The following is a 15,564-nucleotide window of genomic DNA, read 5'->3' as shown; positions in this document are numbered from 1 at the left end:
CTCCTGCTTCATGCTTTTAATCAGCTTCCCCCAAGTGAAGGGGAAGGAAAAGGTTAAAACACAAATCCGAAGTGCTGGCTCGGAGTTGCTGGGAGGGGAATGAGGAGACAATCCCTCCTTCTAGGAAGAAGGGACAGAAGTCGGACGATAGGCTTGGATGGGTCTTGCTTATAGGGGGTCATGATGGGGCTGAGCGGGCTCCGCCAGGCGCATATATGGAAGCTAAGCTGTTATGCCGGGTGTCGAGGGCTCAGCTCATAAGGGGGAAGCCAGGGCCTATGCTGAGGCTCGTCTCCTTGTGCCGGGTGGGGGGCAGGGACCTAGAGCGGGGCTCAGCTTGCGGGGGCTGGGTGCTTCGGGCAGACCTGGGGCGGCTCCAGATGAAACAGCGGCTGGGCCATGTGATCCTGCCCGCCCCCTCTCCAGGAAGCGCCGCGGAGAAGAGGAAGCTGGAGCCGCCGCGTTGGAGGGAGAGAGCGCGGGTGGTGTTGGTCCCGTACCCCTCAGCCCGGAGTCTGGGCGCTACAGCTCGAACGGAGCAGGTAGGTGGGTGCCTGCCTTCGGGCTGCGGAGGAGGGAGAGAGACGGGGGAGCGGCCCGGGCGAGGGACTCAGCCCAGCTACATTTTCCCCTGCTGGGAGGGTCACGGCTTGTTATTTAAACCTTCCCCTGTCCTGTCGGGCCCTTCAGGACGGGACACAAAAAACAATAATTCCCGAAATCAAACCAAGGGCCACCCCGGATCCCACCCAGCCTGGGCCAACCCTCGGGTCCCAAAGCTGCTGGGATAAAGTGACTCTGTTCCCATTTGCAGATAACCCCGACTCCCCGTGACTGTGGTGAGCAGAATCCGATGACACCGTGCTGAACGCCTTTTCTGGGCTAGGTTATGGTCAAGAATGTGTTAACTAATTTCACACTCATAGTTAGTCATGTTCTAACACAATAAAAAATGAATGAATGAAGACAAGGCCTGGCAGGGAAGGGAGCTTCAGGCAAGATCCCTGCACCAGAGCCTGAATCAGAGGCAATCACAGATGGAGAATAAAGAGGACGCTCAAGTATCGGGGGTAGCTGTGTTAGTCTAAATCCATAAAAAGAACAAGGAGTCCAGTGGCACCTTAAAGACTAACAGATTTATTTGGGCATAAGCTTTCATGGGTAAAAAACCCACTTCTTAAGATGCTTGTTTCGAAGGGACAAATAGTTGTTGCTCAAATTCTGCAGACCTACCTTATGTAGGACTTTGCCTGCTATCAACAAACTAGAATGGGATTAGGCAATGGAGAAGGCAACTGGCTCCCTATTCCTGCCTTAAAAAAGGAAACAATGTTTTCCAGCAGGCTCCACTGGAAGGAAAATTATTTTTTAATTAATTTTGATTATTAGACATCTTAAAGTCATCCTGACATCTTGGACTGTCATGTAATTAGAAAAGTGTTTTGTAGGTGCATCTTGAAAGGGTTTAAACAGAGAATCAAAACTGTTTTATATGCTAGAATCACTTACCCTATCCTACTGAAGTTACAAGTTATTACAAACTCTGCCTTAAACTGTCAAGAAGCTTGCTGTGTTCTGCTAAATAGCTGCTGCCCTAGTGGTGGCTGTACTTCAGCAGTGGACAAAGTGATTCTTTTATCTATGACAGGTTTCAGAGTAGCAGCCGTGTTAGTCTGTATCCGCAAAAAGAACAGGAGTACTTGTGGCACCTTAGAGACTAACAAATTTATTCGAGCATAAGCTTTCGTGGACTACAGCCACTGCATCCGAAGAAGTGGGCTGTAGTCCACGAAAGCTTATGCTCTAATAAATTTGTTAGTCTCTAAGGTGCCACAAGTACTCCTGTTCTGTATTGAACTATAGATAAAAATCAGTCACACTTGCACTTTAGTTTGTTTGGCTTCATGCTCATCATTATTAAAATCTTCCAAGTGTGATTGTCACAATTGCAAAATATGTAGTATCAACCTTTAGTAAGGGCTTAGAGTACTTCTGTCAGCTAATGGCGTTACTTCTCTAGCTCAAGTGGTAGAATACTGGGCTTTGTTAATTCAAATGGTGATGACTACCAATATGGAGGACATTATGCAATTGTTATTAAATATATGTGGGACCGGTTTGGGTAGGTTTACTGCCTATAGGGAAAAAATAATCCAAGTTGCTTGTGGGGACTTGTGTCTGACAACTGCATACGAGGATTCATTTAAGATACACAAATAACATCTGGGAGTTTTTAACTAATACTTTATTTTGACAGATACTAGACTATGTCTGTGGTTTTGGTACTGCTGTGTCAGCTGCCAATAATGTTTGCATTTCCTCATTGCACAAGAAGATTAAAGGATTCAAAGCATACAGGGAAAGAAGGTAACATTCTTCTAAAATGAAGCTATACTTTCTGGAGTGAAACTGCATCTTACGGTGTTCTCTTGTGGAAACAATCTTTTGTTTAAAAACTAAAATTGTGTAATTGTTGTGTGATTGTTAACTTACATTAGAAGCAACAGGATTTAGATTGGTTTAAAAATCATATTCCTGCTTCTCCCACAATTTTAGAATACATCTCTACCCCGATATAACGCGACCCGATATAACATGAATTCGGATATAACACGGTAAAGCAGTGCTCCGGAGGGGGAGGGGCGGGGCTGCACACTCCGGTGGATCAAAGCAAGTTCGATATAACACAGCTTCACCTATAACGCGGTAAGATTTTTTGGCTCCCGAGGACAGTGTTATATCGAAGTAGAGGTGTAGTTGGATGTTTTTGCTAAAATGATCATCAGTCAAACAGATTTTTCTGAAATCCCGCTGACAAACACGAGTGAGATAAACAGGACAATACAGGCTCCTCTTAGGCCTCTGGACGCCTGTCAATGACAGTTACCGTTGTTGTCAGATTTTCTTAGTAATGAGTCTGAAACAATAGTTCAGTCTCTATTAAGACTGTACTGCATTGGTTCATATTTGGAAGGGGTTTTTTTTTTCCATTCTTGGCATTCAGAAAAGATCAAAGTTTTCATTTAAAAAAATAGTTGATCGGAAACTGTTTGAATCACCATATTGTCTTCTGACATAACAGAAAGTTTGTTTGATTAAGGGAAACACTTTTGCACTCACTGTGTAATTAGACTGTGGAACTCATTGCCACAGGATGACATTGAAACCAAGAATTTAGCCAGACTCAGAGGGGTTGGACATTTTTATAGGGACAGCAAGGAAGATCTAGAGTTGTTATAGTTGATACTAGCACGTTTTGGGAGGGATCTAAACCCCATGCTTCAAGGATTAAGATAATCTCTAACTCTAAAGAGTTGGATGAGACCTTCATGGGAACTGATTATCCCACATCTGCCTAGTGAGTGGGATGCAAGACAGTGATGGATCAGTGGTCTGTCCAGTTTGGCAATTATGTTCCTAGCAGCCAGTATTGAATACAACACATGGAAGTACTAAACTGATCTCTCATTTGGTTCATTTCTTCAAAGTATTTGCGTATAGTCCATTATGATATGAAGAATCCAGTATTTACAAATAACAAGAGTGCATGTGAGTGTACAGACCAAGGTCTGTCCCAGCACTCCTGATCAGTGCACCCCATCCTGCCAGGAAGGACTATATTTAAAGGCATGTCATGGTAGGGATCTACTACAGACCACCTAACCCGGAAGAAGAGGTGGATGAGGCTTTTTTTAAACAGCAAACAAAGTCATCCAAAGCACAGGACTTGGTGGTGATGGGGGACTTCAACTACCCAGTCATCTGTTGGGAAAATAACACAGCAGGGCACCGATTATCCAATAAGTTCTTGGAATGTATTGGAGACAATTTTTTATTTCAGAAGGTGGAGAAAGCTACTGGGGAGAGGCTGTTCTAGATTTGATTTTGACAAATAGGGAGGAACTGGCTGAGAATTTGAAAGTGGAAGGCAGCTTGGGTGAAAGTGATCATGAAATGATAGAATTCATGATTCTAAGGAACGGTAGGAGGGAGAACAGCACAGTTCTGGGTCCGGTTCTATACTATATCTTCATCAATGGCATACAGAATACATTTATAAAGTTTGCGGACACTACCAAGCCGGAAGGGTTTGCAAATGCTTTGGAGGATAGGATTATAATTTAAAATGATCTGGACAAACTGGAGAAATGGTCTGAAGTAAACAGGATGAAATTCAATAAGGACAAATGCAAAGTACTCCATTTAGGAAGGAACAATCAGTTGCACACATACAAAATGGGAAATGACTGCCTAAGAAGGAGAAAGGGACCTGGGAGTCATAGTGGACCACAAGCTAAATATGAGTCAACAGTGTAACGCTGTTGCAAAGAAAGCATACATCATTCTGGAATGCATTAGCAGGAGGGTTGTAAGCAAGACGCAAGAAGTAATTCTTCCTCTATACTCTACTCTGATTAGGCCTCGACTGGAGTATTGTGTCCAGTTCTGGGCACCACATTTCAGGAAGGATGTGAACAAATTGGAGAGAGTCCAGAGAAGAGCAACAAAAATGAGTAAAGGTCTAGAAAATATGACCTATGAGGGAAGATTGAAAAAATGGGACATAACAGTTTTCAAGTACATAAAAGGAGGAGGGAGAGTAATTCTTCTTAATCTCTGAGGATAGGACAAGAAGCATGGATTTTAAATTGCAGCATAGAAGGTTTAGGTTGGACCTTAAGAAAAACTTCCTGTCAGGATGGTTAAGCACTGGAATAAATTGCCTAGGCAGGTTGTGGAATCTCCATCATTGGAGATTTTTAAGAGCAGGTTAGACAAACACCTGTCAGGAATGATCTAGATAATTAGTCCTGCCACGAGTACAGGGGACTGGACTAGATGACCTCTCGAGGGCCCTTCCAGTTCTATGATTCTAATTCTGCAAGTCCTCTGCATGCCTAACTGCCACAATTTTAAATTAAAATTACAAGTTGTTAATTTAATGTTCTGTTTCAGATGTGAGACACAGAAAAGTCAGGAAATTCCCACAAAACAACCATAACTCTGTTCATTACACATATGTTTAAGGCATTTAAGTTAATGCAAATATGTGCAAGTTTCTTAGGTTGCTAACTAGTGTTAACAGGATGGAACCTGATTTGACACTGTTTTCCCCATTCTCCTGGATTCACATGTAGCCATCAAGTTGTTCAAAAATCTACAAGTTGAAGGATCAGGTTTTGATTTCAGTTAAAACACTTCTATTCTGAAACACAATTTTTTTTCAGTTATATCTGATAAGTGAATGAAACACTGCTGAACGAAATAGGCAAAGCTTTTCTTTTCAGTTTGATTAGTATAAATCAGTTTCAGAGAACTTCTATTGATACAGGTTGCACAAAGGTGAACTCCTAGGGAAAACTCTATTTCAGCACTGCCCAAATGTACTTTGGGGATCTCCCCCCCCCCCCCCCCGCTTGCCCCCCATATTCTTCTTAAGGCTAGTCCCTTTCTCCATGCTGTAAAAATGTGATAATCTTAAATGCTGTAACTCCTTCTAACTTGATAAAATAATGACAAGAAAATTCATTTTAAGATAAGTGATTCCCCAAATTGTTCAGGCATAGCATTAAAGGCAGCAGCAATTAATATGAGTGATACTGTAAGTCTTTTGGAATTGTTACTGAGCAAAATACTTTGAGATACCATTGCAATGCCCAACAGTAACTATTAAGGGAAAAATTCCTGAGTGATGGGATAATCTATACCAGTGGTGGGCAACCTGCAGCCTGTCAGAGTAATCTGCTGGTGGGCTGCCAGACAATTTGTTTACATTTGCATGGCCACCGGGAGCTCCCAGTGGCCGCGGTTCGCCATTCCCAGCCAATGGGAGCTGTGGGAAGTGATGGCCAGGATGTCCCTGTGGCCCGCACAACTTCCCACAGTTCCCATTGGCCGGGAACAGCAAACCGCGACCTCTGGGAGCTGCGGGCGGCCGTGCAAATTAAAACAAACTGACTGGCGGCCTGCCAGCGGATTACCCTGATGGACCGCGTGTGGCCCGTGGGCCACAGGTTGCCCACCACTGATCTATGCAAATGAATTATCTAACAAGTATGTATCTACTTTGTGACTGAATAACTTTATCCTGAATCTTGTCTCTCTCTCTTTGTGAGCAAGTGGACTTAGTTTGTAAGAATGCTCTTCCTGCTTTCATTAACACCCTTGCACACTGGAGAGTTCTTTTTAATTAACCCTCTAGTCATTTCACTTAGCAAAACCATCTACTTACTTATACTAGAAGTTTAATTTAAAATATTTCAGTTGCACAGAAAAGCAGGCCAGAAGATTTCTGTTGTTCAAAGATGAGTTCTCTATTACAAGTTATAGCAAAGACAGGCTAAAACTTGAGCCCAGAAGAAACCTGATGAGAAAATGCATTCCAGTATCTTTAAGTCTGCTATAACTTCACTAACTCTTCTGGAATTAGAACTAGGGGAGTGAGTTTATTTTCTGAGGCTCCTAACCAGCTTCTAAAAATGGCAAAAATAAAGAAAAGATGAGTTGTTAAAAACTCTGCCTAATCAAAGATGATGTCAGCAAGAACCCCATCATGAACCTAATGACCATAGAGCAACATTTATTTAAAAGGTATAAAAATAATGTATTGCCCTTTTTGTTTAAAACTTCAATCTACCCTTAAATGCTGTTCCTAAATAGTGTGATATTAAGAAGAAATTAATGGAATTTGTCCACTGTGCTGATGGAAACTCAATTTCTAAAACAAAGATTAGAATTCAGATACCAGAATGTGTGAAAAGGAATGTATGCCTAGGATTCTTACTGGAACATATCAAAGGAGGTAACCCTTAGGCTTTTTCAAGATGTGCATACTGGATCTTGCTCAGTCTGGGTCTGCTTAGAAGTCCATCTTAAAGTAATTGAATATTACAAGGAACCTTAGGATTCCCAGGCACTCCCACACTCCAGCAGGGTCAATACCACAGCTGTGGTCACTTGCATTTCAGACAGCTGGCATGAGGACCAAATTCTAAAAAGTTGCTATGAGAAAATCTGAAACTATTTACAAGGGACAGAAAATATTTAAATTTGAATGTGGAACAGGCAGAAAGAGAACTGTTGTGTTGGCAGCAAAGAAAAGGCCTTGAAGTCTCCTTTTATATCCGGTAAAACGGGAAAAAAACAGAGAGATGTTTTTATTTTGGGATTTTAAAGAGCTCCAGAGTTTTTTGTAAGAATACCAGAACTATCACCCTAATTTAACTGTTTTAAAATAATTTATTTTTTGTTAGTGTTTACATCGGAAAAAGAAGCCAATTTGTTCATTGGACGACATCTTCTGTATAACAGATTTGATTTTGAAGTATTTACCCCTGGTAATCTAGAAAGAGAATGCTATGAGGAGCAGTGCAATTATGAAGAGGCAAGAGAAATTTTTGAAGACCCTGATAAAACGGTAATTGCTTTGATTTAGTTTAAAATACTGGGTGGCCATCAGTAGATGGTTATTATAAACTACTGTTGCCCTTCAGAAGAGATTATTTAAAATAGGAGTTCTGCCATTATTATTTATATTACAGTAGAACCAGAAGCCCCAATCAGATGGGGCCAATTGTGTTAGGAATGCAGTGAACACACACGAATTCACGGTACGTGCCCCAAAAAGCTTGCAGGCAAAGGCTATGATTCTGCGAGTACTTACAAACTAAGTGGGACTTCAGTAGGACTACACACAAAAGTAAAGCTAGGCACATACATAAGTATCTTCAGAACTGGGAACTTTTTTGGGGGGAAAAGTGACCTGGGAAGAGGATAAAATCACACAAATAATTTTGTGTATTTTATACTTTTAAAAAATGTATATATAAAGTGCCAACTATTTCTATCTCCCCTCACTCATTAATTGGCTGGTTTTATATACAAGTTACAGCAAAGGGGAATCTTGAGAAGAGGGCAGTGGTGACCTTGTGGATCAGTTAAGTGTGAGTGTTCCATGGATAAGGAGCAACTTTGAAGATGCTACTGTATAGTGAAAAAAAACTTTGGCAGGAGCAGGAAAAGGGGTGCAAGCCTTTCACCCCTCCCCCCCACTCCACAGGAAGGAGCAAGACGCAGATGAGAGCAGTACTTGCAATCCTCCAAACAGCTAGTGCTGCCTGTAGTGCAAATCTCTCCAGGGCCCCTGCCATCCTCTGCACTCAGTTGCAGACGGAGCAAGCAGTGCACCCTCTCCCAGGAGGATGGAGCTGCCACTGGAGTTTGCATTCCCTAGGAGTCTCCCAGGAGGAATTTTACATGACTACATCATATTTTCCCTGGAGGCTTCTGCTGCACAGTGGCTTCTTCCTCCTGCCCTGCCCCCAACCCCACACCTTTTCCAATGTGGGTTGTGGCTTAGTTTCAGTCTTAACTATAGGATTAAATTTTATACAGTGCATTACTGTCTTTAGTCATAAAATATTCTCTTATATGCATCGTATTATTAACCTATGGAACTCACTGTTCAAGGATATTATTGAGGCAAGTAACTTTGTAAGATCAGACACTTGCATTAGTAGCATTGGAATTTACACTAACTAGGATAAATTATAAGCATCACCAATCTCCATTGTCAGTCTAAGCTAATTACTAAGTGGTATCAAGAAGAAATTTCTCTACATGATACAGTATTGCAATTTAGAGGTGTTCTTGGTTTGTCTCTTTCCTTTTCTTTTAAACAGCTGGCATTTCTTTCTATCGGTTTAAGTGGACCATTGGTTTGTTCTAGTATGGCAGTTTTTTATGATGTTATACCTGAATATACAAGTGGAATTTCAGCCCTGGGGTAAGCAGGTGCAACTTTTGACTTCAGTGGGAGTTGTGCCCATTTATGCCATGTCTGAATTCTGTCCACAATCTCTTGTTTAAGTTATACATCACATATAGGCTTGAACTATTTAAAAAAACATTTTTATTTTCATAGATGACTTTTTGGAAAGAGTATTCCATTAAGGGACCCAGCACAAAATTCGGTAAGTCAAGATCAGAGCTTATCTCGTTTCTCTCCATTACATTGCAAATATTGCTCCCCTCACACACATTCTAGAACCCCCCTCCCCAATATGTTGCAATTTATGTTGTCATCTGGTCATAACTAAGTATTCAGCTGGCACAGTTATAACCCTTGATTACTGTCTTTTTATATTTTTGTGCATTTTCTTTTTATATACTGAAATGTATATTAGATATTATATAATATATTTGTGACGTTCGGGGAGTTGGAAGACTTTGGCCCTTTACTATTGCATATTGAAATATGCATTCTGCTATCCATTTCCTTGTATGTATTAGACAATATAGAAACTTTGCAACTATAATTCTGCTGCTTCCTACGTCTGTTTTTATTTTGTACTGCAATAGTTTATAGAGGCCCCAGTTAGGATCAGGACCTCACTGTGGTAGGTGCTATACAGATAGAGTGAAAGTCAGGATCTGCTCTGAAGGACTTAATCTGATGAAAGATGCAATAAGTGTGTGAAATAACAATTGGTGGGGATGGATTGGTGGAGAATCTCAAAAACATGCATATATAAATGATCTAGGAGAGGAATATTTGTTAACTTTTGCTTTTGGTTGGGGTGGGCATTAATGTCTTGGGGTGGGCATTAAAGCGCTGGATTGATGTGATGGCTTGTCATGTGAGAAGACTAATAGAAAGGAACTACTACTGTTAATCTTACTATAACATCTCTCTCAAATCTTCAAAAAGAGAGAAGGCCACCACTGACGAAGCATTGTTAATAATGCTATAGTGTTAGTCAACTGGAAATAATTACTGATTTCTGTTCAGGTGGTGAAGCTACACAAAAAATTGATGTTACAGGACTTCTGACTGGCCTAGTTGCTACTGGAGTTCTGTTGGTTTTAACTGGATTACTTATTTATTATTTCTGGAAAAACAGATGCAAAGCAAGACAACCACCTGGGTAAGGAATTGAGAATAATATTTCACTTTACTTTCATAGAAAAAACTTTAGTAATATAGGTGGAATTTTCAAAATCATGCTGCTCTCAGTGAAGTGAATGGAAATTTTACTATTGACTTCAGTGGAGACCGAGTTAGGTCACTACTAAATGCTGTTGAAAATATCATTCTTAGAGTTAAGGTTCTACAAGATTGTAACTATAAATCACAAGAAAATATATAAAACAAATGACTTTTGTATGGGTCACAGATCCTGTTAAACAATACTTTGCTGGGCCCCAAAATCTTTACCAAGAAAAATGGTTTCAGCATGAGGGAGCCCTGAGCCAGATCTGGTTTTTGAAACCTGCAATGGAGGAGTGTGAACTGGTTTTAAGAATAGTTTTAGATATTAGAATTTGTAACTGCTGGAGAAATTGAATTGTGCTAGAGGAAGTATGAGTGGACTTGACTTTTTCCAAAGAATTAGCTTGCTGAAGATCTATAGATTCCTCAAGACAGCCTTTCTGTGAGCTTCACAATGGAAACTACTATTGTAATACAGTGGAATCTCCTTAATTGGCACAGTTAGTAACTAGTATGTTTATCTGAGATTCATGAGAATATTTTGTGCTGTGATAAATATAATATGCTGTAAAGCAGGAGATACATAGCAATAAATATATGCTTGCAAGCATAAATTCACACCAGTAAACAATGTGAAAGGCTTACAGATGGCACTAAGTATGCCATTTGTCCATCACTGAATTGAAATACTTGTGTTAGGCAACTGTATTAAAAAAGTTAAGTGGACTCTGTGAATAGCTAAAGGAGGGAAAAAAGGTAAATCAGATTTTAGTTTACACAATCTCATTGTGGACTAAATGATATGTAATAGAGCTTTCAGACTTCAAAAACTTGTTTGGCCAGCTTGTTAGTATAAATCTCCTCTCCAATTTTCTTTCTGTTTTTAAAATCTATGGCAGTTTTGGTTACTTTCCTTTCAACTGCATCATTTTTTTTAAAATACACACAATTATTTACAAAGAAGTAAACTGAATGCATTTTTAATTGAAAATACACCTTTAAACCTAAAATTATCAAGTATAGTGCTATTGGATATCTGCTCCTCCAGGGTTGTTGTAGGTACAAGACTTCACCATGAACCAAATGCGTATTCATTTGCAGTATAAGCATGTGTTCTTGATTCTATACAGGTTGAAGAAAGGATGAAACCATAAAGTCTGATTTTTTTTCCCCCAGGGTTATGTACACCATCAAAGTATAATCTGTGATACTACCCACACTAAGACTCCCCTTATGACTAAAAGCTTTACCACTATCATTTGAAGCACCCATAAACTCCACAGAACATTGAGTATTTAAGAAACAAATATGCTATTTTATTAATATTCTATTATTACTTACGATATTTATTTTACATATGATTATGGAATATGATTTAAAAACTAGACTGTGTACTAGTACTTGAAACACTAAAGTTGAGATCAACTATATAAGTAATCAGCACTTAATGATCTTAAAGAAGAGCGCTTGTCAGTTCGTGTAAACAGCACTTTTTTTTTTTTTTTTTTTTTAAATGCACACTGTGGCATACACGGAAATATCCCAGTGATCTTCAGTGCAGAAAACTGCACTGAATTTTGATTATATATTAAATAAAAGGAAGAGTGTACATAAAAATAACAGTAAATTGAGTTACACTATTTACAACAGTAAATATCATTGCAACTTAAATATCTATTGAAATAGGAAAAAGCTGATTTGTAACTACTTGTGTTGGAATCCTTTAAGGGCCTCTTCTCTACCTGTTAAAAGCAAATCCTGTCTGACTTCCATAAGCATAGAAGCCCCTCTTCTAGTGAAGGAGGCACAATTCTGCAACTCAAAGGAGGGGTGGACCTTTGCATAGTTCTGCTGGGATAGGGAGCTGAAGTAATCTGGAGGATCCACTGCTACATGGATTCTCTAGCCCTCCTCCTCTCTCTACTCCTCTCAACCTCACAAGTATGAATGGGCAACAGAGTTACAGAAGCTACTCCAGCCATTGCCGTGAAGTAACTGTCATAGTAGGTCCTAGAGGAGGATTCTGCCCCATCCTTGTCTCTGTGAATTTATGCAGCACTTAACTGTGTTCCTCAGCCTAGGTTCTGGGAATACCCATTTGGCCCATGCTGTTTAAGATTATTAAAAATGTACTTGCTTTGGCAAAAGGCTATGTAATCCTCTCCTTCATATATAAAAATGAAAATGTCATTCATAATACTTTTAACTCTGTTTAGGTACTCAGACAGTGTAAGAAGTAGAAGACATTCATCTATCATCTTCAGAAGACATGAAGAGGTTTCTTTAAATCCACTCCCTCTAAGAACAGATGATGAGTCAGGACTGCCAACTTATGAAGAAGCTGTGACATTAGGTGGAAAATACGACGTCCCACCACCACCATATCCGGGGCCTGCAAAAGAGTTTAAGATGTTTAAAAAGTCTATGTCACTTCCTGCCCCACAATCCCAAACTTGACTCTGGAGGAGTGAGGAATTAATCTTCATTGGAAGATGTACATTTGAAAAGGGGCAGTACCTTGCAAGACATTTTTCACAAATGTGAAAGACTTACAGCTCTTCTGCACAGCTAGGAGCAAGTGAATTATTTCATAATGGAAATGAAGTTATTGTTTTGAAAAAGTTTGATGTATTTTTCCAGCATGAAACTTGTTTATACAAGTTTTTGGTGCTAGAACTGAACCGTGCATAAAGGTACTAATCTTTGAGCTCCCATGCATTTTGAGATAGGAAAAAGCTGATTTGTAACTACTTGTGTTGGAATCCTTTCCAACGTATCAAACTACTGATATTCCCTTACAAGTTTTATTTACTGTTTATTCAGAAGGAAAAAGATTTTTAATATTAAAATTGGACTTAACACTAACCATTTTTTAAATTAAAACTTTAAACCACTGTGAATATATTAAGCATTGAATAACTAACAAAATAGATACCTCATTTGGATGATAGGTGGGTTTTCTACTGGTTCTAGAAGTAGTAATGGGCTGTATTGATGAAAGCTAGTTAATCTGTCAAGCTTGTATAGCGTTATGGTTTCTGAATTAATTTGTCTAATTTTAAACATTAACTGGACAGTATGAGACAATACATGGCAGGAAGCCATGCTTAAGAGGACAGAGGATATTCTCTATGAAAATCGTGGTTGGGGGTTATCTAAAATAATGACTACATGTATTCTCCTCAACTTCATCACCTATTTACTGCTCTCTGTTGCAGAACAGTAGTTATTGCTAGGCAAGTCAGATACGTGTCTTTCCCTAGATCCCATTAACAAGCGACCCATACCAATGGCTAGTTGGTAACTAGTAGGATTATTTCTCTCCTTCCACATCCCCACCTTAATATACACCGTGTAAATTTTCAAAGCATTGTCTTGCAACTTCTCCTTGAACACAATTTCCATTGATTATCTTAGTCTTGGAGGCTTAAAGTCAAGACTTCTGGCTGATAAAATATGAGTCCAAAAGTTGATCCTCTGCATGCTTATGCAGGTCACTTACATTGCCCTGCTGGAATGTCTGAGTTTTTAGAAATCTCTCATCCGTAGAATGTCTAGTAATCAGAAGACAATGGACAAGATTTTCAAAAGGGACTAATGACTTGGTTACCTTCATTTCTGGAGCTCCAATGGGAGACCCCTTTAAAATTGGAACCCTTTAAGGTATCACCAGTTGGACATTCAGAAGCTGAGTCACTTTTGAAAATCTTGGCCAATGGTTCAATAGCAGCAAATTAAATGTAAACTTGTATTTAAAATGGTTCATTCAGTCACTGTTTACATTTAAAGTTGAATGTTTACTTGTAACGATTTTTTTGACAGAGAAGTTCAGTGAGAAACTATGTAATGACTCCATATCACTGTCTTAAATCTAAAAATCTCTCATCTAAAGAGAAATTGCTGGAATACTTGAAGATATAGGGTGCACTGAGAATACTACATAAGGCCAATCTTGCCTATAAGTAACTCAGATTGACTTAAGTGCATGGATAATTATTTTCTTGTTACTGATTGACAGGATTGAGAGTCAAATTAGTTTCTCTTCTGTCTCTGTCAGACTTGCTTATAGCCGATGGCAAGTCACTTAACCCCTGTGCCTTACCCATTTTACAGATTGAAAAGTATACCTACCTACCTCAGGGTACTGAGATGTTTAATTAATTGCCATTCATACTTTGAGTGCTCTGAGATTCTTGGTTGAAGAGTGCCATTTTTAACTGCTGAAGCCTTAAAGATTGTGTCCAATCTACTTCAAAGACTGCATCTCAACTGATCAGCTGATATATGAAGTGCTGAGCCAACAGTCCCATGGCTTAATCACAAGGAGAGTAGAAACCAATCATTAGTGAGAGGTGCTTGACCATTGCATTATCTTGTCATCTGTATACCCCAGATCCCAAATTCTACTCCTTCATAATTGGATGGGAGAGATTTGAAGGGGAAGGTCTAGAGAGGTTTGGGGGTTTTGGACATTGATCTGAATGGTTGTATCTTGTACATGAGCCAAAAACATTGCATCATATTTTTTAAAAATATAAATAAAACACTATATGAAATAAGGCCAGAATATTCACTTGAATGTAGAATCTGACTCTTAATTCATAAAAGGAGGAAGTAATTACCAGTGGGTGATTGCTGACAACGAAGAAAAATAGTTGACATAAGCAAATTACAATTTTGAAATATTGTGGGTATTGGTCTACCTACTTTCGTCAACTAATGGATGTCCATCAGTTTCTGCCAGAGTCAGTACACCTGGCTTCAGTATAGGTGCCTTCTGTAAATCCATGCTTTTTCAATTATTATACTAAAACTGGATGGAGCATAAGCTCGGATTTGGAAAAGAAAAGTTAATACAAGGAAGATGACTCTTGGTATGATAAATTCATCCTGAATTCGCAGAGCACGAATTGGTGCAACAGAGATTATAGTTTTGTAAAGTACCACCCTACAGTCTAAAAGGTGAACCACTCTTTTGTCAAACTTCATATGATGGGATTATTAATGAAGTCACTTCAACAATGGGAAGTGATGAGAAGATGTAATTGCTTCTCTAAATCACCTGTTCAACTATTACTGTAAAACAGGCTTAAAACCCCCCCAACAATCTAGTTAAAAGTCGGGCTGTCAAGCGATTAAAAAAAATTAATCGCAATTAATCATGCAATTAAATAATTGCGATTATTTGCACAATTAATCGCACCATTAAACAATAATGGAATACCATTTATTTAAATATTTTTGGATGTTTACTACATTTTCAAATACGGATTTAAACTACAACACAATACAAAGCGTACAGTCTTCACTTTATATTTATTTTTGATTAAATATTTGCACTGTAAAAAAAAGTATTTTTCAGTTCATCTAATACAAGTACTGTAGTGAAATCTCTATCATGAACTTACAAATGTAGAATTATGTCCAAAAAAACCTGCGTTCAAAAATAAAACAATGTAAAACTTTAGTGCCTACAAGTCCCCTGAGTCCTACTTCAGCCAATCGCTCAGACAAACAAGTTTGGTTACAATTTGCAGGAGATAATGCTGCCCGCTTCTTGTTTACAATGTCAC

General features: G+C 39.1%; 1 protein-coding gene across 1 annotated transcript; it reads left to right on the top strand.

Annotated features, from left to right (window-relative positions):
• Window positions 1–385: 385 nt before the first annotated feature.
• On the top strand, window positions 386–14,564 carry PRRG4 (proline rich and Gla domain 4). Its single transcript, XM_054024679.1, has 6 exons — window positions 386–542; window positions 2,258–2,367; window positions 7,254–7,417; window positions 8,924–8,972; window positions 9,791–9,926; window positions 12,208–14,564. Exons 2-6 carry the CDS (start codon window positions 2,268–2,270, stop codon window positions 12,446–12,448), a joined length of 690 nt encoding a protein of 229 aa, XP_053880654.1. The 5' UTR covers window positions 386–542; window positions 2,258–2,267; the 3' UTR covers window positions 12,449–14,564.
• Window positions 14,565–15,564: the final 1,000 nt, after the last annotated feature.

The sequence above is a fragment of the Malaclemys terrapin genome, chromosome 4 (assembly GCF_027887155.1).
Source record: "Malaclemys terrapin pileata isolate rMalTer1 chromosome 4, rMalTer1.hap1, whole genome shotgun sequence".
In the NCBI taxonomy this organism is placed as follows: Eukaryota; Metazoa; Chordata; order Testudines; family Emydidae; genus Malaclemys; species Malaclemys terrapin.
This window is presented reverse-complemented; position numbering and strand designations above follow the sequence as displayed.

Bases quoted from the DNA above. Each gene is read 5' to 3' on its own strand.
- PRRG4 (XM_054024679.1), top strand. From the start codon at position 2,268: ATGTCTGTGGTTTTGGTACTGCTGTGTCAGCTGCCAATAATGTTTGCA. The intron at 2,368-7,253 runs GTAACATTCTTC...ATTTTTTGTTAG, and splicing joins AAAGCATACAGGGAAAGAAG to TGTTTACATCGGAAAAAGAA. The intron at 8,973-9,790 runs GTAAGTCAAGAT...ATTTCTGTTCAG, and splicing joins GGGACCCAGCACAAAATTCG to GTGGTGAAGCTACACAAAAA.